Below are 26,745 nucleotides of genomic sequence, written 5' to 3'. Positions count from 1 at the left end.
CACTTTTAAGAGTTTGTACAGCCAGGCACGGTGGTTCCCACCTGTAAGCCCAGTACTTTGGGAAACTGAGGTGGGCAGACCACAAGTTCAGGAGATTGAGACATCCTGGCCAACATTGTGAAACCCTGTCTCTACTAAAAAATACAAAAATTAGCTGGGTGTGGTGGTGTGTGCCTGAAACCTCAGCTACTGGGAAGGCTGTGGCAGGAGAATCGTTTAAATCAGGGAGCTGGAAGTTGCAGTGAGCAGGCATTGCACCACTGCGCACCAGCCTATCAACAGAGCAAGACTCCATCAAAAACAAAAAAAAGTTTGTCCAGTATAAACTACTCTACCAACAATCAAGTGCAACAATCATTTACAGGCTTTGTCACATTTTTTACATTTCTAAAATTTCTCACCACTATGATTTCTTTTACGTTTAGGAAAGTTTGAGGTGGCCAGGCATGGTGGCTCACGCATGTAATCCGAGCACTTTGGGAGGCTGAGGTGGGCAGATCACCTGAGTTCAGGAGTTAGAGACCAGCCTAATCAACATGGAGAAACCCCATCTCTACTAAAAATACAAAATTAGCTGGGCATGGTGGAGCATGCCTATAATCCCAGCTACTCAGGAGGCTGAGGCTGGAGAATCCCTAAAACCCAGGAGGTGGAGGTTGTGGTGAGCCAAGATTGTGCCATTGCACTCCAGCCTGGGCAACAAGAGTGAAACTCCATGTTAAAAAAAGGCTTTGCCATATTATTTATATTTCTAGGGTTTTTTTTTCAGTATGAATTCTCTTATGTCTTGTAAGGGTTGAGAACCGGTTAAAAACTTTGCCACATTCTTCACATTTGTTGGGTTTCTCTGCAGTATTTATTATTTTCCGTTTCATTAGAGTTGAGGCATGTTTAAGGGCTTTGCCACATTCTTACATTTGTAGGGTTTCTCTGCAGTATGAATCATTTTATGCATAGTAAGGGTTGAGTATCAGTTAAAAGCTTTACCATATTCTTGACATTTGTAGGGTTTCTCTCCAGTATGAATTATCTTGACTAGAAAGGTTTGAGTAGTTAAGAAGTTTTGCCATTCTTTACATTTGTAAGGTTTCTCTTCAGTATGAATCATCTTATGTTGAGTAAGGCTTGAGAATGCACTAAAGGCTTCACCACATTCTTCACATTTGTAGGGCTGTTCTCCAGTATACATTTTCTTATGTTTAGTAAGGTTTGCGAACTTATTAGAGGGTTTGCCACATTATTCACATGTGTAGGGTTTCTCTCCAGTATGAATTATCATATGCATAGTAAGCGTTGAGGATCAGTTAAAAGCTTTGCCATATTCTTTACATTTGTAGGGTTTGTCTCCAGTATGAATTATCTTATGAGTAAGAGTCGAGAACTGCTTAACTTATGTTCAGTAAGGTTTGAAGAATGGTTAAAAACTTTGCCACATTTTTCACATTTGTAGATTTTCTCTCATGAATTTTCTAATGTGTAGTAAGGTTTGAGGACTTATTAAAGGCTTTGCCACATTTTTCACACTTGTAGGGTTTCTCTCCAGTATGAATTATCATATGCATAGTAAGAGTTGAGGATCAGTTAAAAGCTTTGCCACATTCTTTACATTTGTAGGGTTTCTCTCCAGTATGAATTATGTCTAGTAAGAGTTCAGGGCCGGTTAAAAGCTATGCCACATTTTTCAAATTTCAAATTTTAGGGTTTCTCTCCAGTATGAACTTTCTTATGTTTAGCAAGGTGTGAAGAATTGGTAAAGGCTTTGCCACATTTTTCACATTTGTAGGGTTTCTCTCCAGTATGAATTCTCTTATGCACAGTAAGGGTTGAGGATCGGTTAAAAGCTTTGCCACATTCTTCACATTTGTAAGGTTTCCCTTCAGTATGAATTTTCTTATGACTAGTAAGGCTTGAGGAATGTTTAAAAGATTTACCACATTCTTCACATTCGTAGGGTTTCTCTTCACTATGAAGTCTTTTATGTGTAGTAAGGCTTGAAGACTGTATAAAAGCCTTACCACATTCTTCACATTTGTAACGTTTCTCTCCAATGTGAATTATCTTATGTCTAGAAAGTGCAAAGGACCGGTTAAAAGCTTTGCCACATTCTTCACATTTGTAGGGTTTCTCTCCAGTATGAATTCTCTTATGGATAGTAAGGGTTGAGGAATGGTTAAAAGCTTTGCCACATTTTTCACACTTGTAAGGTTTCACTCCAGTATGAATGATTTTATGAGTAGTAAGAGTTGCAAATTGGTTAAAAGTTTTGCCACATTCTTCAAATTTGTAGGATTGGTCTCTAGTATAAACCATCTTATGTTTAGTAAGGTCTGAAGAACGGTTAGAAGTTTTGCCACATTCTTCACACTTGTATGGTTTCTCTCCAGTATGAATTATCTTACGTACAGTAACGGTGGAGGATCGGTTAAAAGCTTTGCCACATTCTTCGCATTTGTAGGGTTTCTCTCCAGTATGAATTATTTTATGCATAGTAAAGGTGGAGGATAGTTTGAAAGCTTTGCCACACTGTTCGTACTTGAATGGTTTTGCTTCACTATGAATTTTTTTATGCCTAGTAAGGTTTGAATACTGTTTAAAGGCTTTGCCACATTCTTCACATTTGTAGGGTTTCTCTCCAGTATGAACTCTCTTATGCATAGCAAGAGTTGAGGATCGAGTAAAGGCTTTGCCACATTCTTCGCATTTATAGGGTTTCTCTCCAGTATGAACTCTCTTATGTGTAGTAAGAGTTGAAGATCGAGTAAAAGCTTTGCCACATTCTTCACACTTATATGGTTTCTCTCCAGTGTGAGTTATCTTATGTTGAGTTAGATGTGAAAGCATACAAAATGATTTGTCACATTCTTGACATTTGAAAGGTTTCTTTCCAGTATGTCTTATATTATGTGTACTTGAATTTGAAAATTTATGAAAGACTTCCACATATTTATCACATTGAAATTTTTTACTCTGAGATGTTGTCACACATTGGTCAAGTCCATTATAACTTCCTTTGTGTACGTTACACTGATCCACACGTTTACGACCTTTACTTAATTGTGAATTCTCATGTCCACATTTTCCATATCTTGTCAGTATCTCTTGTTGGAAGGAATTTTTTATGTTTTGCTCCAGCCAAAGGTCTTTGGGAAAATAACTCAAAACTGAAAGAAATAAAAATAACAAATTATTTTATTTACTAGATTCAGATGAATATACTTTACAAATCTAATCTATACTATACAAACTATGTAAGTAAGATGGCACAGCAATATACCACAGGTCCTAAATCCATGTAGACAAATAAATGTAATAAAACATTCTGACCAGAATACATTTGTAAAAAAATTTATAAATATAAAGTGTGTGCAGTGCCCCAGGTGAGCATAATGCAAAGAGCTCCAGAGAAGAAAAAAAAAAGTCTGTTAAATTTACCCAACACAGCTCTTTCTGCTCCCCAATATAACATGATGTTTTCAGAAGCAAATTGCAAATTCCTGGTTTCTTTTTTAAAAGACAAAAAAATAGTGGCACATACATCTTTCTTTCTGGTTTCTAGGGCCCTTTCCAGACACTGGTGTCTGTATCCGTCTCCCATGACATAAAGTGCCAAAAGGAAATGGTATAATTTGGAATTACAGTTTGAGTCTGTTTAGACCAAAGTTAAGTGTTAAACAGCAGCAGAGAGACTGCAGCACCTTAGACAGGGAACAGGTGTAGAGAGTGATTACTATTAAGAAGAAACACTAACATATTTCTTTTTTTCTTTTTTTTTTTTTTTTTTTTTGAGACGGAGTTTCACTCATGTTACCCAGACTGGAGTGCAATGGCGCGATCTCGGCTCACCGCAACCTCCGCCTCCTGGGTTCAGGCAATCCTCCTGCCTCAGCCTCCTGAGTAGCTGGGATTACAGGCACGCACCACCATGCCCAGCTAATTTTTTGTATTTTTTTAGTAGAGACGGGGTTTCACCATGTTAACCAGGATGGTCTCGATCTCTTGACCTCGTGATCCACCCGCCTCGGCCTCCCAAAGTGCTGGGATTACAGGCTTGAGCCACCGCGCCCGGCCTTAACATATTTCTTTATTAAAAAAAAAAAAAAAACACAGAATTTTAGACAAGACACATTCTAAGAACATGTTTGAGAGACTTCCAAAATGTCTAGGCAAGACAATTGGTTTCAGGCTGTGCCAGCACAAAGCTACATAAATTATAAAGACGGTGACAGGTAGCTTGTTTTCAATATCCAAATCTCAAAAATTAGAATATATACAAAATATTAGGGCAACATGGCCCATCAAAAACATTATCAAACTTCCGGTAAGCAATCATAAAAATATGAAGATGTGGTCGGGCGCGGTGGCTCACACCTGTAATCCCAGCACTTTGGGAGGCCGAGGCGGGTGGATCATGAGGTCAAGAGATCGAGACCATCCTGGTCAACATAGTGAAACCCCGTCTCTACTAAAAATACAAAAAATTAGCTGGGCATGGTGGCGCATGCCTGTAATCCCAGCTACTCAGGAGGCTGAGGCAGGAGAATTGCCTGAACCCAGGAGGTGGAGGTTGCGGTGAGCCGAGATCGCGCCATTGCACTCCAGCCTGGGTAACAAGAGCGAAACTCCGTCTCAAAAAAAAAAAAAAAAAAAAAAAAAAAAAATTTAAAATAATATTACACAATGAGTGAAATAGAAAAAAAGACAACTTGAAAATCAGAAAAATAATAACAAAAATAATAATATCAAAAAACACAAATTATAGAGATAAAAAGTCAGAGACAAGAAGAGAATCTTGGGAACTGTAAGATAAAATGATGTGTCATTTGCAAGAATAGTCTTATGAGATAAACAGTGAACTTTTAAGAAAATTTGGAAGACCTGAATGGAACTGGGTGATATAGTCAAAGTCTTGAAAAAAAATAGCTGTTCAGTGAGAATAACACAAATAACAAACTTGGCCTACCACATCAAAATAAAAGACCTTCCAAAATAACCTAATCCTAAGAAAGAATATTGGCACTGCATATATCCTACATTTCAAAGATCCTGAAAGGAGTTCCTTCCACTGCAAATAACGTTAATGTAAGAAAACAACACAAAACCATACCAAAAAAACATAATTTTCTGGGAAAGATATGTACATGCACAATAATAGCATTCTTTAGCATTATCATAATGAGGCAGAAAACATTTTTAATCATTTTCTTTTTTTTTAAGAGGTGGAGTCTCTTTCTGTCGCCAGGCTGGAGTGCAGTGGCGCAATCTTGGCTCACTGCAACCTCTACCTCCTGGGTTCAAGTGATTCTTCCGCCTCAGCCTCCCGAGTAGCTGGGACCACTGGCACGTGCCACCATGCCCGGCTAATATTTTTATTTATTTATTTTTTTGAGACGGAGTTTCGCTCTTGTTACCCAGGCTGGAGTGCAATGGCGCGATCTCGGCTCACCGCAACCTCCGCCTCCTAGGTTCAGGCAATTCTCCTGCCTCAGCCTCCTGAGTCGCTGGGATTACAGGCACGTACCACCATGCCCAGCTAATTTTTTGTATTTTTAGTAGAGACGGGGTTTCACCATGTTGACCAGGATGGTCTCGATCTCTTGAACTCGTGATCTACCCGCCTCCGCCTCCCAAAGTGCTGGGATTACAGGCGTGAGCCACCGCGCCCGGCCTATTGTTTGTATTTTTAGTAGAGATGGGGTTTCACCATGTTGGCCAGCATGGTCTCTATCTCTTGACCTTGTGATCCGCCCACCTCGGCCTCCCAAAGTGCTGGGATTACAGGCGTGAGCCATGGCGCCCGGCCAATCATTTTCTAAAATTTGAAAGATAACAGCATAGAAGTGATCATAAACATCTGTTAATGAGTGTTAACATAAGATATAATTAACAACATGAATATCAAACTTGAGAGCAGATGTAATGAGGAAGAATTTTTGTATGCAAATGAAGTTAATTTTTTACCAGATTAAAACTTTTTTTTTTTTTTTTTTAGACAGAGTTTCGCTCTTGTTACCCAGGCTGGAGTGCAATGGCGCGATCTCGGCTCACCGCAACCTCCGCCTCCTGGGTTCAGGCAATTCTCCTGCCTCAGTCTCCTGAGTAGCCAGGACTACAGGCACGCGCCACCATGCCCAGCTGATTTTTTGTAGTTTTAGTAGAGACGGGGTTTCACCGTGTTGACCAGGATGGTCTCGATCTCTTGACCTTGTGATCCACCCGCCTCGGCCTCCCAAAGTGCTGGGATTACAGAAACTGTTTTAACTTTTAGAGTTTGTATGTAATCTCAAAGGTGCCATAAAGGAAATATCTGTATAGATATATGAAAGAAAATATGAGAGAATTGAAAGCATATCAATGCAAAAAATATAAAGTGAAAAAAGGAAGACAGAGAGAAAATGAAAGACAAAGATACAAGAATCTAATAAAATAATTAATAAAATAACATTCATGTTTCTGTCAGAAAATTATTTATATAAATAAAATTTATATACAAATTACATAATAGACATATATTATATATAATTAACTTTCCAATCAAGCTTGCCTTTCCATAAGTCAGTTGAGATCTAATAATAAAAAAAGACTGAAAGTGCCAAGATAAAAGTAGAATTTTTTTGTAAATATTAACCAAATGAGAGAAGAAGAGGTCAAAATAATATTACACAGATACAAGTTAAGTCAAAACCTGTCATTTATAATAAAATGTACTTTAAGTCAAAACTCCAAAGAGACAAAGAAGGACATTAAAAAATAATGGATTCAGTCACTGGAAGCCTACAACAAATTTGTATGTGTATGCGTATCTCATATTAGGGTTCCAAATACATAAAGCAAACATTGACAGCACTGCAGAAACACACAGAGAGTAATGTAATTATAGTAGAATATTTCAATAACCCATTTTCAGTAATTTAAAAAAAAAGAATACTAGTAAGGAAACAAAACTTGAAGGCAGTATAAAACAATTATTTCTCAACATTAAAGGTAAAGAGAGCTCAACATCAGAATACACACCCTTCTCATTAGCTCATAAAACACTCCCCTTGAAAGAACCACCTGTTAGGTCAAAAAAGAAGTCTTAATAATTTTTTTTTTTTTTTTTTTTTGAGACGGAGTTTCGCTCTTGTTACCCAGGCTGGAGTGCAATGGCGCGATCTCGGCTCACCGCAACCTCCGCCTCCTGGGTTCAGGCAATTCTCCTGCCTCAGCCTCCCGAGTAGCTGGGATTACAGGCATGCGCCACCATGCCCAGCTAATTTTTTGTAGTTTTAGTAGAGACGGGGTTTCGCCTTGTTGACCAGGATGGTCTTGATCTCTTGACCTCGTGATCCACCCGCCTCGGCCTCCCAAAGTGCTGGGATTACAGGCTTGAGCCACCGCACCCGGCCCAATAAATTTTTTAAAACTGAAACTATATGGGTTACTTTCTATGACCAAAATGCAATGAGAGTATAAAACAATAATAGAAAAAAATGGAAAAATTCACAAATACATAGAAATTGACACACTTTTGAGTATGCTATTGTTCAAAGGTTGAAATAACTAACATTGCTCAATGTAATCTACAGAGTTAACGTAATGTTTTTCAAATTTTTCAAAAAAATAGAAACAACTCCAAAAGTATATGAAATCTCAAGAGACAATAAAATACCCAACAATATTCAAAACAAGAAAATTGCTGAAGGTAGGCCAGGTGTGGTGGCTCACGTCTGTAATCCAAGCACTTTGGAGGCCAAGGCAGGCGGATCACCTGAGGTCGGGAGTTCAAGACCAGCCTGACCAACACGGTGAAACCCCGTCTTTAAAAAAAAAAGAAAAAGAAAATTGCTGAAGGTACGAGTTTCTTATTTCAAAACACATTGCAAAGCTACAGAACTAAAATAATTTTGTAAGAATACAGAGTTAATTAAGTATACTGTAAGCCAACAACAAAAAGGAATATAAAGTTAAGAAAGTAGAATGCAGAACATGTATAAACTTTCACATATTCGGTCATACAAAGAGTGACTTGCATACCCATAATTATTGCAGCAGTGTCACTGAAAGCTAGTAGGTACAAGCAATGCAAATTTCTGTCACCAAATTACTCAGTAAATATAATTTGACGTATAAATATACTGGAATATCACTTAGTTTGCAAAAAGCAAAAAATATAACTATAAAGATAAATCTTTATGACATTATGCAAAATTAAATGAGCCAGTCACAATAATACAGCGATTGTATGATATGCAAAACAGTTATATTCAGAAACAGAAAACAGTGTTGTTTCAAAAGGGCCACAAAATGGGAATAGCTGGTGGTTGTTTAATGTATATTGAGATTTAGCTTTGCAAGATGAAAACATTTTAGCAATATGTTTTATAACAGTGTCAGTATCATTAATAAGACTACACTAAATATTTTTAAATATTTTGGGCAGGGTGCAGTAGCTCATGTCTGTAATCCCAGCACTTTAGGGGGCTGAGGAAGGTGGATCACTTGAGGTCAGGAGTTCAAGATCAGCCTGGCCAACATGGTGAAACCCAGTCTCTACTAAAAAAGAACATATACAAAAAAATTAGCTGGGCATGGTTATGCCCACCTGTAATCCCAGCTACTTGGGAGGCTGAGGCCAAGAATTGTTTGAACCCAGGAGGCAGTGAGCCGAGATCACACCACTACACTAGCCTGGATGAGACAGCACAACTCCATCTCAAAGAAAAAAGAAAACAATATTTATTCTAAATTTTGTTATATGTTTTGGACAAGTAAAAATAAACAATAATACCTAAAAGAGATACAGATTTATCATAGTTCTCAAATTATTGTTAAATCCAAAACTGTTTCTCCCACACAAAAATAATACAGATTCACAAAGAAATTGTAATGTCAAAATTAGAAGGATTTATATGACTACTCACTTAGAATTAAACAACCATTCACAAGAAACCTACGCAGCAAATATACAAATTATAAAAAAAATACAGGAATAATATTTATACAGACAGAGATAATTACATCGGCAATAGACTTATGGCTGATTCATATTTGATTTACTCAACACTGTCTTAAATTGTTCAGACTTAAATACTGTCATACACATACTTAAATAGTTTTAATCAAAACACAATTAACTGGTATGAGGTGGCAAGCCCTAGAATATATAACACAGAAATATAAAATTGCACAGAATACAAAACTTATTTGGCATTATCAAGTAGATCAATGTATTCATGAAAGGGATCCTAGAAGAATATAGGTCAAAAGTAATATGAGGACACTTGAAGGTAAATAAAAGCTGAGAACTTTCCAAATTTTGATATAATAGAAATTTTTTAACCAATAATACTTGGTTCAAAATTATTTTACTTCAAAAACAAGATGAAAATAAAGACTGTGCAAAATAAAAGGTGTGGTTGTTATCACCACTACGACAGTCTTACAAAAAATACCATATTGGCTGGGTACAGTGGCTCACGCCTGTAATCCCAGCACTTGGGAGACTGAGGCAGGCTAATTGCCTAAGCTCAGGAGTTCAAGACTAGCCTGAGCAACGTGAGGAAACCCTGTCTCTACTCAAAAAACAAACAAACAAAGAAAACCTCAGTGACTCATGAATATAATCCTGCAATTTTAGGAGGCCACGACAGATCACTTGAGACCAGGAGTTCAAGATCCGCCTGATCAACACAGTGAGACTGCATATAAACAAAGAAAAACGCTAAAATGAATCCATTAGGTTGAATATTAAAATGATGCTGGATAGCATTATAAAGCCATATATAATTGTAAAGCTCTCCGTTCAATACAAATATACAGACACATAAAGAATTTTTTTTTTTTTTTTTGAGACAGGGTCTTACTCTATTGCCAGACTGGAGTACAGTGGCATGATCTCAGCTCACTAAAACCTTCCCCTCCAGGCTCAAGAGATTCTCCTGCCTCAGCCTCCCAAGTAGCTGGGGCAGGCAACACCATGCCCAGCTAATTTTTTTTTTTTGTATTTTTAGTAGAGACAGAGTTTCACCATGTTAGCCAGCTGGTCTCCAACTCCTGACCTGAAATAATCCACTTGCCTCGGCCTTCCAAAGTGGTAGGATCACAGGCGTGAGCCACCACACCCAGGCAAAAATTCTTTACTATCATAAGGATGGTATATAAAACCCTTAGAGTTACAATTTTTAATAACTGAAAAATATAGAGGTATGGTTTTTGTATTAAATTGAAGTTATGAGATTAAAATATATTGTTTTAGCTTTAAGATGTTTTATGTAATCTCCATTTTTTTCTTTTTTTGAGACTGAGTTGCCCTTTTGTTGCCCCTGCTGGAGTACAATGATGGGATCTTGGCTCACGGCTACCTCCGCCTCTTGGGTTCAAGCAATTCTCCTGCCTTAGCCTCCCAAGTAGCTGGGATTACAGGCATGTGCTACCATGCCCAGCTAATTTTGTATTTTTAGTAGAGATAGCATTTCTCTATGTTGGTAAATTCCTGGTAAATTCCACAATTTACCAGGAATCTATAACTATTATTGAAATGAACTAACCTGACTCCATCTTAGAAATAAGCGTGACAAGCTCCAGCTTAGCTTCTCCCTCCCTGCCATAGCCCTGACAGATGCATTACTGAGTCACGCTGTACTCAGAGCCTTGAACTGTTGAGGTTTGGGTCACGCTGTTCTCAGTACCTGTAACCGAGGTAACCATGTCTTGCTTGGTAAATCTACCTGCTATTGTGAATACCCGCTTCGTGATTGATTATATGGAAATACTCTTAGTAATTAGCAATCATGAGAACCTCCACCTCCCCTGGTTACCAGTTTCCTCCCCTAACTTGTTTATTCTGCTTCTGTAAACTTCCGCTTTGCTCCCTTACCCTAAGCAACATATAAAAGGAAATCAAAAACCCTTCCTTGGGGCCAAGAGAATTTTGAGTGTTAGCTGTCTCTTGGTCACCAGCAATAAAGGACTCACAATCAGAACTCAGAGTGTGGCACTTTCTCTAACTCACTCAGATATAACATTATATCCATCTGTATGTTGTGTGTGTGTGTGTGTGCATATACACACACAATATTCATATACATATATACACACACACACACACACCAGGGCTCAAAAAATATATGAAGCAAATACTGACAAAAGTGAAATAAGAAATATATAGCAACATAATAATATCAAGACCGCATTTGCAGTAATAAATAAAAAAACAAAAAACTTAGACAACAATATAGACTGTATTAATTATTCTGCATATACGGGAATACCTGAGAGTAGATAACTTATAAAGATAAAAGGGTCAGGCGTGGTGGCTCACGCCTGTAATCCCAGCATTTTGGGAGGCCGAGGCAGGCGGATCACAAGGTCAGGAGCTCAAGACCAGCCTGGCCAATATAGTGAAACCCTGTCTCTACTAGAAATACAAAAATTACCCAAGTGTCATGCGTGGTGCACGCATGTTATCCCAGCTACTTGGGAGGCTGAGGCAGGAGAATCACTTGAACCTGGAAGGCAGATGCTGCAGCAAGCCAAGAAAGTGCCATGGCACTCCAGCCTGGGCAACAGAGTGAGACTCCATCTCAAATAAAAAAAAGGTTTGGCTCACCATTCTGAAGACTATACAACAAGTGGGAAGTGTATGCCAGCATCTGCCTCCCGTGAGGTTTTCAGGACTTAAAATCATGGTGGAAGGCAAAAAGTAACTGGACTAATCACATGGTAAGTAAGAGAGAGTAACTGTGAGGTGAAGGAGCCAGGTTCTCTTGATACACCTGCTCTCATTTGAGTAGAGTATAACCTTTTTGATTGCCAAGAGGATGGTGTCAAGCCATTCATGAGGAATTTGCCCCTAATGACCTCAACATCTGCCACAAGGTTCCACATCCAACATTGAGGATTACGTTACAGCATGAGGTGCACATCCAAACCATATCACAGAACAACTAGGCTTAGCAGGCATGTACAAAACTTTCCAGTCAAAAGCAAGATAAGGCCAGGTGCAGTGGCTCATGCCTGTAATCCCAACACTTTGGGAGGCCAAGGCAGGCAGATCACAAGGTCAGGAGTTCAAGACCAGCCTGGACAATATGGTGAAACCTTGTTTCTACTAAAAATACAAAAATTAGCCGGGCATGGTGGCACATGCCTGTAGTCCCAGCTATTCTGGAGACTGAGGCAGCAGAATGCTTTGAACCCAGAAGGCAGAAGTTGCAGTGAGCCAACACTGCACCACTGTACTTTAGCTGGGGTGACAGAGCAAGACTGTCTCAAAAAATGAAAAAGCAATATAATACACATATTCTTATTTTCACCTGCTGTATACTGTTAGGACACATACCAAATCTTATTAAATTTAGGAATATCAGCTGGATGCAGTGGCTCATGACTATAATCCCAGCAGTTTGAGAGGCTAAGGTGGAAGGATCACTTGGCCGAGTCTGAGATCAGCATGGGCAACACAGTGAACGCCTGACCCTACTAATAATAAAACAAACCAGGAATTATAGTGTATGTCTATGGTTCCAGCTCAAGAGGCTGAGGTGGAAGGATCACTTGAGTATAGCAGATTGAGGTTGCAGTGAGCCAAGATCATGCTACTGCACAACAGCCTTGTTGACAGAGTAGGATCTTGTCTTTCTTTTTCTTTTCACAAAAAAAATTTTTTTTTTTTTTTACAGAGACAGGGTTTCACCATGTTGGTCAGGCTGGTCTTGAACTCCTGACCTCCGGTGATCTGCCCATCTCGGCCGCCCAAAGTGCTGGGATTACAGGCATGAGCCACAGCGCACGGACAAGATCCTGTCTTAAAATGAAAACACCAAATAAAGAAGACCACAAGTAGACAGTATATGCTTTTTCACCAAAACTGGATGAAACTAGAAATTAACAGCAAAACCAAAACTGGCAAATACAAATATATATGAAAATAAAGGACACTCAGGACAGGCACAGTGGCTCACGCCTGTAATCCCAGCACTTTGTGAAGGTGAGGCAGGCAGGCGGAGGTTGCAGTGAGCCAAGATCCAGCCATTGCACTCCAGCCTGGGCAACAAGAGCAAAAACGCTGTCTCAAAAAAAAAAAAAAAAAGGAAAGAAAAGAAATTATTCAACATATTCTTGCTCAAGGGTCAAAAAATTTAATTTTTCAAAGATGTTAATATGACCTACAGTGGTAAACAAATTCAATATGATCTCTGTAACAATCCCAATGCACAGTTTTTAATAGAAATATAACTTAAAATTTTTAAATTTGGTAATAAACTATGGACAAATACCCTTGAATAGGAACAAAGAGGCATTATACTTCCTGATTTTAAAACATATTAAAACCTACAATAACAAAAACAATGTGGTACTGCCACAAAGATAAATGGATGCAAGAACAGAATGGAGAACACAGAAATGAACCCTTCTATATATGACCAAGTGATCTTTCACATGAGCAAACAATGGAGAAAAAGATAATCTCATCAAAAAATAATATTACTCACAGCCAATATCATACTGAAAGGGCAAAAACTGGAAGCATTCCCTTTGAAATCTGGCACTAGACAAGGATGCCCTCTCTCACCACTCCTATTCAATATAGTATTGGAAGTTCTAGCCAGAGCAATTAGGCAAGAAAAAGAAATAAAGGGTATTCAGTTAGGAAAGGAGGAAGTCAAATTGTCTCTATTTGCAGACAACATGATTGTATATTTAGAAGACCACATCGTCTCAGCCCAAAGTCTCCTGAAACTGAGAAGCAACTTCAGCAAAGTCTCAGGATACAAAATCAATGTGCAAAAATCACAAGCATTCCTATACACCACACACCAATAACAGACTTAAAGAGAGCCAAATCAAGAATGCACTGCCATTCACAATTGCTACAAAGAGAATAAAATATTTGGGAATACAACTAACAAGGAATGTAAAGGACCTCTTCAAGGAGAACTACAAACCACTGCTCAATGAAATAAGAGAGGACACAAACAGATGGAGAAACATTCCATTCTCATGGTTAGGAAGAATCAGTATCGTGAAAATGTCCATACTGCCCAAAGTAATTTATAGATTGAACGCTATCCCCATCAAGCTACCAATGACCTTCACAGAACTTGAAAAACCCACCTTAAACTTCATATGGAACCAAAAGAGAGCCAGCATAGCCAAGTCAATTCTAAGCAAAAAGAACAAAGCTAGAGGCATCACACTACCTGACTTCAAACTATACTACAAGGCTACAGTAATCACAACAGCATGGTACTGGTACCAAAACAGAAATACAGACCAATGGAACAGAATAGAGGCCTCAGAGGCAACGCCACTCATCTATAACCATCTGATCTTTGACAAACCTTACAAAAACAAGCAATGGGGAAAGGATTCCTTGCTTAATAAATGGTGTTGGGAAAACTGTCTAGCCATGTGCAGAAAGCAGAAACTGGACCCCTTCCTGACAGCTTACACTAAAATTAACTCCAGACAGATTAAAGACTTAAACATAAGACCTAACACCATAAAACCCTAGAAGAAAATCTAGGCAAAACCATTCAGGACATAGGCATAGTCAAGGACTTCATGACTAACACACCAAAAGTATTGGCAACAAAAGCCAAAATAGACAAATGGGACCTATTAAACTCCAGAGCTTCTGCATAGCAAAAAAAATGATCATTAGAGTGAATCGGCAAGCAACAGAATGGGAAAAAATTTTTGCAATCTACCCATCTGACAAAGGGCTAATATCCAAAATCTACAAAGAACTAAAACAGATTTACAAGAAAAAAACAAACAAGCCCATTCAAAAGTGGGCAAAGGATATGAAGAGACACTTTACAAAAGAAGACATATATGAGACCAATACGTATGAAAAAATACTCATCATCACTGGTCAGTAGAGAAATGCAAATCAAAATTACACTGAGACACCATCTCACGCCAGTTAGAATGGCAATCATTAAAAAATCTGGAGACAACATATGCTGGAGAGGATGTGGAGAAATAGGAACACTTTTACACCGTTGGTGAGAGTGTAAGTTAGTTCAACCATTGTGGAAGACAGTGTGGCAATTCCTCAAGGACCTAGAAATAGAAATTCCATTTGACCCAGCAATCCCATTACTGGGTATATATCCAGGGGAATATAAATCGTTTTATTACAAGGACACATGCACACGAATGTTCATTGCAGCACTGTTTACAATAGCAAAGACTTGGAACCAACCCAAATGCCCATCGATGACAGACTGGACAGGGAAAATGTGGCAGATATACACCATGGAACACTATGCAAGCCATAAAGAATGATGAGTTCGTGTCCTTTGTAGGGACATGGATGAACCTGGAAACCATCATTCTCAGCAAACTGACACAAGAACAGAAAATCAAACACTGCATGTTCTCACTCACAGGTGGGTGTTGAACAATGAGAACACATGGACACAGGGCAGGGAGCATCACACACTGAGGTCTGTGATAGGGAACTAGGGGAGGGACAGTGGGAGGTGGGGAGTTGGGTAGGTATAACATGGGGAGAAATGCCAGATATAGGTGATGGGGAGGAAGGCAGCAAGCCACACTGCCATGTATGTACTTATGCAACAATCTTGCATGTTCTTCACATGTACCCCAAAACCTAAAACGCAATAATATATATACAAATAAAAAATAATATTGAAAACTGGATATCTATAATGATAAAATAAAGTTGGAATATTCCCTTGAACCATATACAAAAAATATTTTAAATAAAATATTTAAGACATAAAAGATAAATCTTTTAGAAGAAATATACAAAGAAGATATGATATTGGCCTTGGCAAAGTTTTCTTAGAACGACATTAAATGTATGAACAACAACAACAAAAAAGCCAGAAAAATGTAACTGCACTGTACTTTAAAATTTCTGCACATCAAAAAAAAAAAAAAAAAAAAATCAATAAACAATGCCTCCTAGGAAATAGGTGAAAATATTTGCAAATCGCTTGTGGTAGGAGTTAATATTCAGAATATATAAACAACTTTTAAAACTTAACAATAAAGTTGAATAACTTGATTTGCAAAAAAATATATATATAAATTTTTATCAAAAGAGATACACAAGGCCAGGTACGGTGGCTCACACTTGTAGTGCCAGCACTTCAGGAGTCCAAGGTAGGCGGATCATGATGTCAGGAGTTCGAGACCAGCCTGAGCAATATGGTAAAACATTGTCTCTACCAAAAAATACAAAAATTAGCCAGGCATGGTGGTGTGCACCTGTGCTCCCAGCTACTTGAGTGTCTGAGGCAGGAGAATCACTTGAATCCAGGAAGTGGAAATTGCCGTGAGTTGAGATTGTGCCACTACACTCCAGTCTGAGCAACAGAGCAAGACTCCATCTCAAAAAACAAAAAATAAAACAAAAACAACACAAAACAAAAGATATACAAATGAGAAAAAGCACTTGAAAGGAAATGCGAAATTAATATTTTGTAGAGAAACACATAAAAATAACAATAAGAAACAAAACTGCCTCACACTCATTAGAATGGGTACTTTTTTTATTGAGACAGAGCTTTGCTCTTGTCCCCCAGGCTGTGGTAGGCAATGCCACGGTCTCAGCTCACTGCAACCTCTGCCTCCCAGGGTCAAGTAATTCTCCTCCCTGAACCTCCTGAGTAGCTGGACTCACAGGTGCCCACCTCTGTATTGGGCTAATTTTTGTATTTTTAGTAGAGACGGGGTTTCACCACGTTGGCCAGCCTGACCTCAGGTGATCTGCCCACCTTGGCGTCCCAAAGTGCTAGAATTACAGGGATGAGCCACAGCGTCCAGCCTAAATTTTTAAAAACACCAAATCTATTGATGATACAATGAAAATAAAATTTAAACATTCATGTTTATTATACCAGTATTCACAAAAGCCAAACCAAAAGGCTGAAGCAACCCAGATGTCCCTTGATTTATAAACACATCAAAAAATGTAACATATACACACAATGGAATATTATTCGGTCTTAAAAAAGAAAATTTTTGACAGTCATGGTGGTTCAAACCTGTAATCCCAGCACTTTGGGAGGCCGAGGCGGGCAGATCACTAGGACTCCTGTTCAAGACCAGCCCGGCCAAGATGGTGAAATCCTGTCTCTACTATAAATAAAAAAAATTAGCCGGGTGCAGTGGTGGGCACCTGTAATCTCAGCTTCGTGGGAGGTTCAGGCAGCAGAATCACTTGAACCCAGGAGGTGGAGGTTGCAGTGAGCCAAGATCGCGCCACTGCACTCCAGCTTGGGCAACAAGGGTGAAACTCCATCTCAAAAAAGTAAACAAATAAAATAAAATTTTAAAAATTTTAAAAAGAAAAAATTGTCACATTTTAAAGTAAACTTTTAGAATAATATATCACCTGAAATAAGCCAGTAACAAAATAATAGTATATGATTCCACTTATGACATATCTCAAGTGGTCACACTCATAAAAACAGAAAATGGAAAGGTGTTGGTCAAGCGCTGCAGAGATGGTAAAATAGGTTTTTGTAACTTAATGGGTATTGACAGGTATCAACTTTTAGTTTCACAAGATGTTGCTGAGACGACAGGCGCGCACTACCACACCCAGCTAACTTTTGTATTTTTAGTAGAGACGGGGTTTCACCATGTTGGCCAGGATGGTCTCGATCTCTTGACTTCATGATCTGCCTGCCTCGGCCTCCCAAAGTGCTGGGATTACAGGCATGAGCCACCGCGCCTGGCCTAATGTGAATATACGTAACATATCTGAAATGTACAGATTCTTTTTGAGATAGAGTCTCACTCTGTCACCCAACCTGGAGTGTAGTAGAACAATTATGGTCCACTTCAGCCTCAAACTCTCAGACTCAAATAATCCTCCCCACTCAATCTCCCAAGTAGTTGGGATCACAAGGTGCACATCACCATGCCTGGCTATTTAAAAAAATTTTTGTAGAGAGGGAACCACGATATGTTTCCCAGGCTGGTGTCAAACTTTTGGGCTCAAGTGATCCTCCTGTCTTTTTTTGGGGGGAATGGAGTCTCGCTCTTGTTGCCCAGGATGGCGTGCAATGGCACAATCTCAGCTCACCATAACCAACCTCCGCCTCCTGGGTTCAAGTGATTTCTTCTGCCTCAGCCTCCTTAGTAGCTGGGATTACAGGTGCCCGCCACCACACCCAGCTAATTTTTTGTATTTTTAGTAGAGATGGGGTTTCACTATGTTGGTCAGGCTAGTCTTGAACTCCTGACCTCAGGTGATCCACCCACCTCGGCCTCCCAAAGTGCTGGCATTACAGGTGTGAGCCACCGCGCCTGGCCAATCCTCCTGTCTTAAACTTCCAAAATCCTAGGATTACAGATGTGAGCCACCACTATGTCTGACCCTGAAATATACACTTAAATAAATTTAAGATGGTAAATTTCATATTATGTGTTTTTACAACAATTTTTCTAAAGGAAAAAGTGAAAAAAATACAGAATTATAAATCTTTTCAAAAATGACCTTCGAATCATAAAAGTGTTTCTCTCAAGGGAAATACATATTTATCATTAAACACATGGTGAAAATAAGACTATTTCTATTACTATTCACTTAGACAAGATAAAACAACCATTGTAAATCAGCTAAGAAAGAATATATGCAAGATAAGCCGTAACCAAAATTGGGATCATATTTATAGATAAATACATACACATATATAATTTGATCGTGATAAACATATGGCTAATTTATCTCTCAATTGAACCTCACATTGACCTTAAAGTATACAGAATTGCAAATTGTCTATAATACATAACTAAAATCAAAAAATACAATAGACTGATGTTAAGAAACTACACTGAAAAAACACATTAACATGGAACTGCATAAAAATAATAAGAAATTTTTACTCATAAAATCTGGCACGCAACATTGATGCACCACTAAAAAAGGATTTGTCAGCCAGTCGTGGTGGCTCAGGCCTGTAATCCCAACACTTTGGGAGGCCAAGGCAGGTGGATCACCTGAGGTCAGGAGTTTGAGACCAGCCTGGCTAATATGGTGAAACCCCATTCCTACTAAAATACAAAAAATTAGGCGGGGCGCGGTGGCTCACGCTTGTAATCCCAGCACTTTGGGAGGCCAAGGCGGGTGGATCACGAGGTCAAGAGATCGAGACCATCCTGGTCAACATGGTGAAACCCCGTCTCTACTAAAAAACTACAAAACATTAGCTGGGCATGGTGGTGCGGGCCTGTAATCCCAGCTACTCAGGAGGCTGAGGCAGGAGAATTGCTTGAACCCAGGAGGCAGTGCGGAGAGCCGAGATCGCGCCATTGCACTCCAGCCTGGGTAACAAGAGCGAAACTCCGTCTCCAAAAAAAAAACAAAAAAATTAGCCAGGCATGGTGGTACACACCTGTAATCTCAGCTACTGGGAGGCTAAGGCAGGAGAATTGATTGAACCTGGAAGGCAGAGGTTGCAGTGAGCCGAGATTGCACCACTGTGCTCCAGGCTGGGACACAGCAGACTCTGTCTCAAAAAAAGAAAAAAAAGAAAAAGAATTTGTCTAGATAACTACAATATTTGACTATAATTGTGTACTCATGGAAGGGAGGTATTTTGAATCATTGGCATGTACTGCATACAGGAAAATTTCAGACAAAATGCAGTATAATTATAAATAGAAGATTCTATTGAGAATCTTTAAATAAATAAGCATGTAAAATAAACTAAAATTAATATTTTATGTTTTAAATATATGGGTTTTTTTTTTTTTTTTTTTTTTGGGAGAAAGTTTCACTCTTTGTTGCCCAGCTGGAGTGCCATGACAAGATCTCAGCTCACTGCAACCTCCGTCTCCCAGGTTCAAGAGATTCTCCTGCCTCAGCCTCCCAAATAGCTGGAATTATAGGCATGAGCCACTGAGCCCAGCAATATATGTTAGTTTTTACAAAAATTAGCTGGGCATAGTAGTGCATGCCTGTAATCTCACCTACTCAGGAGGCTGAGGCAGGAGAACTGCTTAAACCCAGGAGGCGGAGGTTGCAGTGAGCTGAGATCGCACCACTGCACTCCAGCCTGGGTGACAGAGTAACTCTGTCTCAAAAAAAAAAAAAAAAAAGGAGAGGGCCATCATACTTTATAATTTCAAACTATATTTCAAGACTCTGGTAATAAAAAACAAGATGCAATGTGCGGAAAAATTTAAAAACCAATGGAACAGAAACCACTACTCACACACATTTCAGACATGATGCAACAAGAGAACTTACAAACATTTGAGTTTCTCAAAATATGCAGATATTTGTGTGTTCCGAAAAACAATGGAAAAGGAGTCAGATTGTGCAGTCTCTTACACGCCATGAGGAGGACTTTGGCTGTTACTGTAAGCTTCAAGGAAGATCACCAAAGGGAAAGTATAATCATTAAAGAATTTAGAAGCATAAGACATGGCTCACCCTTATAATCCCAGCACTTTGGGAGGCTGAGGCGGGTAGGTTACCTGAGGTGAGGAGTTTGAGACCAGCCTGGCTAACATGGTGAAATCCTGTCTCTACTAAAAACAAAAAATTAGCTGGGCATGGTGGCAGGTGCCTGTAATTCCAGCTACTTGGGAGGCTGAGGCAGGAGAATTGCTTGAAACCAGGAAGCAGAAGTTGCAGCTGAGACTGTGCCATTGCACTCCAGCCTGGGTGACAGAGTAAGACTCTGTTCAAAAACAACAATAATAATAATAAAGCATAAGAGAGAAGATGTTCCTATGTTGAAGAAACAAAAACAAAAACAAAAACAACCCGGCTGTCCAGAAACTATTTTCTTTGGAACACAGCTTCACAAGCCACATTTTAAGGACCGACTTTATCTTTCACCATAGGACGTCTTATCTGTGTCATGTGTTGTATTCACTCTTACTTACCTTGAGGTTTGGCTCCCATCTTATATCTCTTCATATTCCAGGGTTCTTTTCCTTTCTCCAGACACGTGATCAGGTCTAAATTAGATACAGAAACACCTGTTTTTTTAATAAATAAATAACATGAATCTTGCTCATATTCTCCAGTTATTGACCTAGTAATTTTCTCAGTAAAGAAGATGTAATAGAATATCCTGGCAAATTAATCTTAGAATACTAATTTATAACAGAAATTTCTAAATATTTAGACATTTTAATTTTTTTTGAGACAAAGTTTTGCTCTTGTTGCCCAGGCTGGAGTGCAATGGCGTGATCTCAGCTCATCACAACTTCCATCTCCTGGATTCAAGCTATTCTCCTGCATCAGCTCCCAACTAACTGAAATTACAGGCATGTGCCATCACACCCAGGCAATTTTGTATTTTTAGTAGAGACGGGGTTTCTCCATGTTGGTCAGGCTGGTCTCAAACTCCCAACCTCAGGCGATCTGCCTAACTCAACCTCCCAAAGTGTTGGGATTATAGGTGTGAGCCACCACACCTGGACTGAAATATTTTTAATGTGTAGATTCTTAATTTTACTACCTGGTACTACTGAATCAAAAATTAAGGTGTGGGCAACTATGTTTTATGCCACTAAATTTCTGGAACTACCTTTAATCTAGAGTGAAGGACACAGATCAGCTCAGAAATGTGGAAAGTTCAGGTCAAGATAAAACATCTACATGAGGTTTCGCTTCCCCTTGTTGAAGGCTCCCTCCCTTCCCCTCCCTGGTGGTCACAGGGCTCCCCTCAGCTGGGCCTAACAGTAGCAGCAGCTGCTCCAGCGGATGTCTCTTCCCACCCAGCTTCCCCTTCCCTCCTCTCCCCTCCTTGTGCCTGGTGCTGGCCCGGGACGGCTCCGCAGCGTTCCCGCCAAGCTCCAACCAAGGTGCCTGGCTGGGGTGGGGACCTTGGCTCGCCTAGGGCCATTTCACAATTCTGAATCATGTCTGATAAAGGAGAAATGGAAAACGAGCCTCCAGCACCTCCGGTGCGAATGAGCAGTACCATTTTTAGCACTGGAGGCAAAGACCGTTTGTCAGCCAATCATAGTTTGAAATCTTTGCCCTCTGTTCCAGAGGAGAAAAAGCCCAGGAATAAAATCATCTCCATATTCTCAGGCACAGAGACAGGAAGTAAAAAGAAAGAAAAGGAATGGCCAGAAATTTCTCCTCCATCTGATTTTGAACACATTATCCATGTTGGCCTTGATGCTGTTACCGGAGAATTCACTGGCATGCCAGAACAGTGGGCTCGATTACTACAAACTTCCAATATCACCAAACTAGAGCAAAAGAATCCTCAGGCTGTGCTGGGTGTCTTACAGTTCTACGACTTCAACACAGTGAAGCAGAAATATCTGAGCTTCACTCTTCCTGAGAAAGATGACTTCCCTTCTGCAGCACCACCCCGAATGCCAAGGGATCAGAAACATCAGCAGTAGTGACAGGGGAAGACGATGACGATGAAGAGACTGCTCCTCCTGTTACTGCCCCAGGACCAGATCATACAAAATCCATTTACACACGGTCTGTAACTGACCGTTTCTGCACCAGTTGGTGATTCAAATGTTGATGGCGGTGCCAAGTCTCCAGGCAAACAGGAAAAGAAGACTAAGATGACAGATGAAGAGATTATGGAAAAATTAAGAACTACTGTGAGCATAGGTGACCGTAAGAAACAATATACAAGATATGAAAAAATTGGACAAGGGGCTTCTGGTACAGTTTTCACTGCTACTGACTCACTGGGACAAGAGGTTGCTATCAAACAGATTTACAGAAACAGCCAAAGAAGGAATTGATCATTAACGAGATTCTGGTGATGAAAGAATTAAAAAATCCCAACATATTTAACTTCTTGGACAATTACCTAGTAGGAGGTAAACTGTTTGTGGTAATGGGAGTACCTTGCTGGTGGATCACTTAGTGATGTTGTAACAGAAACCTGCATGGAGGAAGCACAGATTGCTGCTGTATGCAGAGAGTGATCTATTTTACATGCTAATCAAGTGATCCACAGAGACATCAAAAGTGACAATGTACTTTTGGGAATGGAAGGATCAGTTAAGCTTACTGACTTTGGTTTCTGTGCCCAGATCACCCCAGAGCAAAGCAAAGGCAATACCATGGTCAGAACACTATACTGGATGGAACCAGAGATGGATACACAGAAAGCTTACGGCCGTAAAGCTGACATATGGTCTCTGGGTATCATGGCTATTGAGATGGTAGAAGGAGAGCCTCCATACCTTAGTGAAAATCCCTTGAGGATCTTTTACCTAATAGCAATTAATGGAATCCCAGAACTTTAGAATCCACGGAAACTTTCCCCAATATTCCAGGATTTCTTAAATCGATGTTTGGAAATGGATGTGGAAAAAAAGGGGTTCAGCCAAAGAATTATTACAGCATCCTTTCCTGAAACTGGCCAAACCACTATCTAGCTTGACATCACTGATCATGGCAGCTAAAGAAGCAATGAAGAGTAACTGTTAACATCACTGCTGTGGCCTCATATTCTTTTTCCCATTTTCTAAAAGAAGCCTTTTAGTATATGAAAATTATTACCCTTTTTGGGGTTTAAGGAAACGGTCTGTATAACCTGGATGAAAGAAGGAAATGAGGCCGGGCGTGGTAGCTCACACCTGTAATCCAAGCACTTTGGGGGCCAAGGTGGACAGATCACCTGAGGTCAGGAGTTCAAGACCACCCTGACCAACATGGTGAAACCCCGTGTTAGAAAAAATAAAAAATAAAAAAAATAAATAAAAGAAAGAAGGAAATGACTATTCTCTGAAGACAACAAAGAGAAAATTGCAAAAAGGAAATTATGACTTTCAAATGAACCCCTTCTTGAGGGTCCAAAAGGAATTGTGGACTGAATCACCAGCCTTAGGTCTTTCAGCAAACAGCCTATCAAGACCATTTATCATGAGTGAGATTTGCATTTTACTTTGCTGACTTTGTTGTAATAGATCCCATTAATTGTCCCCTCTGGGGTATTTTCAATACTTGAATGGCAGATTTGAGTTTTTCAGAGTATTTGTTTCATCTGATAGTCTTTCTCTGCTTCATAGCTTTCCTTTCCTTAACTTCCACCTTTTGAGTTGCTGTTAAGTTTCTCATGCCTAGGCAAGTGTAACAGAAATTATGTAGCTCCTTATGCTGGCAAAGGAGCTCTATATGATTTCACTTTGTTTAAAAGTTAGGACTAGCTGTTGTTACGTGTAATATTTTAGTTCAGAACTTGACCTGAAGGAAGGGAAGAAAATTATGTGATTTTTACCTTTTTTAACAAATGTGAAAAAGTCAGTTTTAGTAATTTTGTGGTAGTAAGTTTGGCATTTGTTACATGTATAGAGAGAAGACTAATAATCTATATTTATAACTAAATCATTGAGATAGAAAAAGATTCCCATTGACTACAGAATTCTTCCAATCTTGTCTTCCCTTCTGCCTGTCTTCTCTTCAGTTCGGCTCTAGGAACCACAGTAATTTGTTCTTGTTCCAACCTGGCTTTATGACTTTGGTTAGTGCTACTACCTTCCTCTTCTCTCCTTTTTCCCATTCATTTTGGAAATAAATTTCTGTGTATGTTGCTATTTAGGTGTGTTTTTTTTGTTTTTCATTAATCCTCTCTCACCTCACACATACCTCCCTCCCATGGCAAATAATATAATAACCAGTGAATTTTCAGAATTTAAAATTAGGTTTTTTTTTTTTTTTTTTTTTTTTTTTTTTCATTTAAAGGAGAAAAACATTTGGGACTAGCAGAAGCGGAGTGAGGGACATGAACCTTGGCGAGCTCTGATGTAGTGAGACCAGGTTATATTCGTGAAAGAGAAATGTTAGTGTTATAGAGGAGCAGCTGATAAACAATCAACCGCAAACACTGGTCGGAAGTTTCATTGTCCCAGATCGTTATCAGTGTTTTATTATCTATGAGAACTTAAGTGACAGAGTGTTTCCTGGTGAATTTATAGATCATTTGAGATGTTGAGTTATTTTAGTTTTAGTTTTGTTTTTTTTTTTTCAAATAAGCAGAGGATATTAATGTAAAAAACTGGAGAAAGAAAAATGATATGTGGCATGTTGATAGCAATAATTTTTTCTTTTAAAGATTCTAAAAGGTCTAAGACCTGTAGCACTATTTGAGAGCCTCTCTTCTCTCCTCCCTTCCCATCCCCTTTCTTTCTCTTCTCTTTTTTCCTCTCCTCTCCTTCTCTCCTTTATTTGTTGTTTTGCTTTTAGAGTAGGTATTGTTCACACGTCTGTGTTTTGGTTCTGGCATTTGTTCCCACCACCCCTTTCCCCCCAATAACTTCACCCCTGCTTGCCACCCTGCAGTAGTACAAATCACGAATAAAAATAATTTTGCTGTTGTAGTGTACATTGGGGAAATGAGCAGGGTTTTCTTTCCATTATTTTATTCCCACTATATCTATGTTAAAATATAATTATAAGGAAAGACGTGACTGTTTCATATTGATAAAGCTGGCAAGTTTTCAGAAAAATTAGTAGATTAATGAAACAAAAATCTACATGAACAAATCCCAAATTTTCCTAAAAACAGGGATCTGACACTTATTTACGTAAAGCATAGATTGCCAGAAAACATTCTACAATGAAGAGAAATGAAACCTTTAGGACATATTAGGAATTGTGTTTTGAAGTTATCCTTACCCAGGAAGACCAGGTTTCTGTAGTTCTCTAACATCACAGTTCTATATAAATTCTTCTGTGCTGTGTCCAGGCACTGCCACTCCTCCAGAGAGAATTCTATGGCTACATCCATAAATGTCAATGGTCCCTGAAAAACATACACACATTTACCAAGTGATCATGAAGAAGGGAATTAAATAATATCAAGAATAGTAAAACAAAACCTTATTATTTATAGTTGCTACATAATAAAGTAAATTTTGGTGTGTTGTGTGCCGTTTAATATAAAACCTAACCCCCAGCTCTACTTAAAATTAAATCCCTGTAAAACCTATCTTATCTATTCTCCCCACATTCTCAGCAAAGTTCCCGGGTATCTCAGGACTCCCGTTTCTCTTGCTAACCAGCTGCAAGGTCAAAGGGCAAGATAACACCCAAAGAATGTACAATGCATTTCTCAAAAAGCTATTTTTTAAATGTAACACATATCATAAGACATGTTGCAAATTAATTGTTCTTTGTTCTCACTTCTGTAAACCTGTTAGCTGCTATGTAATCCTGGATGTATAAAAGTACCCCATTCTCTTCTCCCAGGGCTCGCACTTAGAATGCTAATCCTCTGAGCCGGTGGCCACCTCAATAAAATCGTTTCACCCATTAGTCTCTCCGGTCTCTTGGATATTCTGTAACAACCATGGGCAGAATTTTCAATTTGACTCAAGGTGAAATGCGACACTAAAGAGAACTGGTTATAACTTACAGGAGTAACTAAAATTATCTAATTAAATATTTTTAAACACGGAAATATTATCTAATATATTCTCTATGAGAAAAGAAAGTGACCTAAGACCTACATCAGTGAATATATGTTATGAGCATGAACGCAAATACGTACTTTTGTTTGTTTGTTTTTTGAGACAAATTTCTCTATTGTCGCTCAGGCTGGAGTGCAATGGTGTGATCTTGGCCCACTACAACCTCTGCATCCTGGGTTCAAGCAATTCTGCTCAGCCTCTGGAGTAGCTAGGATTACAGGTACATGCCACCATGCCCAGGTAATTTTTTGTAGTGACGGGGTTTCTCCATGTTGGTCAGGCTGGTCTTGAACTCCCGAACTCAGGTGATGTGCCTGCCTCATCCTCTCCAAGTGCTGGGATTACAGGCGTGAGCCACTGCACCCC

The 26,745-nt window shown here is 39.2% G+C and overlaps 1 protein-coding gene and 1 pseudogene across 2 annotated transcripts; one reads left to right on the top strand and one right to left on the bottom strand.

Moving 5' to 3' along the window:
* Nucleotides 1–1,485: 1,485 nt before the first annotated feature.
* LOC116545904 (zinc finger protein 85-like) lies at nt 1,486–26,497 on the bottom strand. 2 transcript variants are annotated; one of them, XM_032272323.1, is made up of 3 exons: nt 25,586–26,497; nt 20,863–20,958; nt 1,486–3,161 (listed from the first exon to the last, which is right to left on the bottom strand). In XM_032272323.1, exons 1-3 carry the CDS (start codon nt 25,695–25,697, stop codon nt 1,696–1,698), a joined length of 1,674 nt encoding a protein of 557 aa, XP_032128214.1. In that variant the 5' UTR covers nt 25,698–26,497; the 3' UTR covers nt 1,486–1,695. The 2 variants fall into 2 exon arrangements, with proteins under 2 accessions (XP_032128214.1, XP_032128215.1); XM_032272324.1 differs by having other exon boundaries at nt 20,863–20,937.
* On the top strand, nt 21,743–24,934 carry LOC116545905 (annotated as a pseudogene).
* Nucleotides 26,498–26,745: the final 248 nt, after the last annotated feature.

The sequence above is a fragment of the Sapajus apella genome, unplaced genomic scaffold, assembly GCF_009761245.1.
Source record: "Sapajus apella isolate SASKATOON/1434 unplaced genomic scaffold, GSC_monkey_1.0 scaffold443, whole genome shotgun sequence".
In the NCBI taxonomy this organism is placed as follows: Eukaryota; Metazoa; Chordata; class Mammalia; order Primates; family Cebidae; genus Sapajus; species Sapajus apella.
This window is presented reverse-complemented; position numbering and strand designations above follow the sequence as displayed.

Excerpts from the sequence above, each read along its gene's own strand:
- LOC116545904 (XM_032272323.1), bottom strand. The coding sequence starts at position 25,697 with ATGGATGTAGCCATAGAATTCTCTCTGGAGGAGTGGCAGTGCCTGGAC. Across the intron at positions 20,959-25,585 it reads CAGAAACCTGGTCTTCCTGG|GTGTTTCTGTATCTAATTTA; the intron begins GTAAGGATAACT and ends TTAAAAAAACAG. Across the intron at positions 3,162-20,862 it reads GATGGGAGCCAAACCTCAAG|TTTTGAGTTATTTTCCCAAA; the intron begins GTAAGTAAGAGT and ends TATTTCTTTCAG.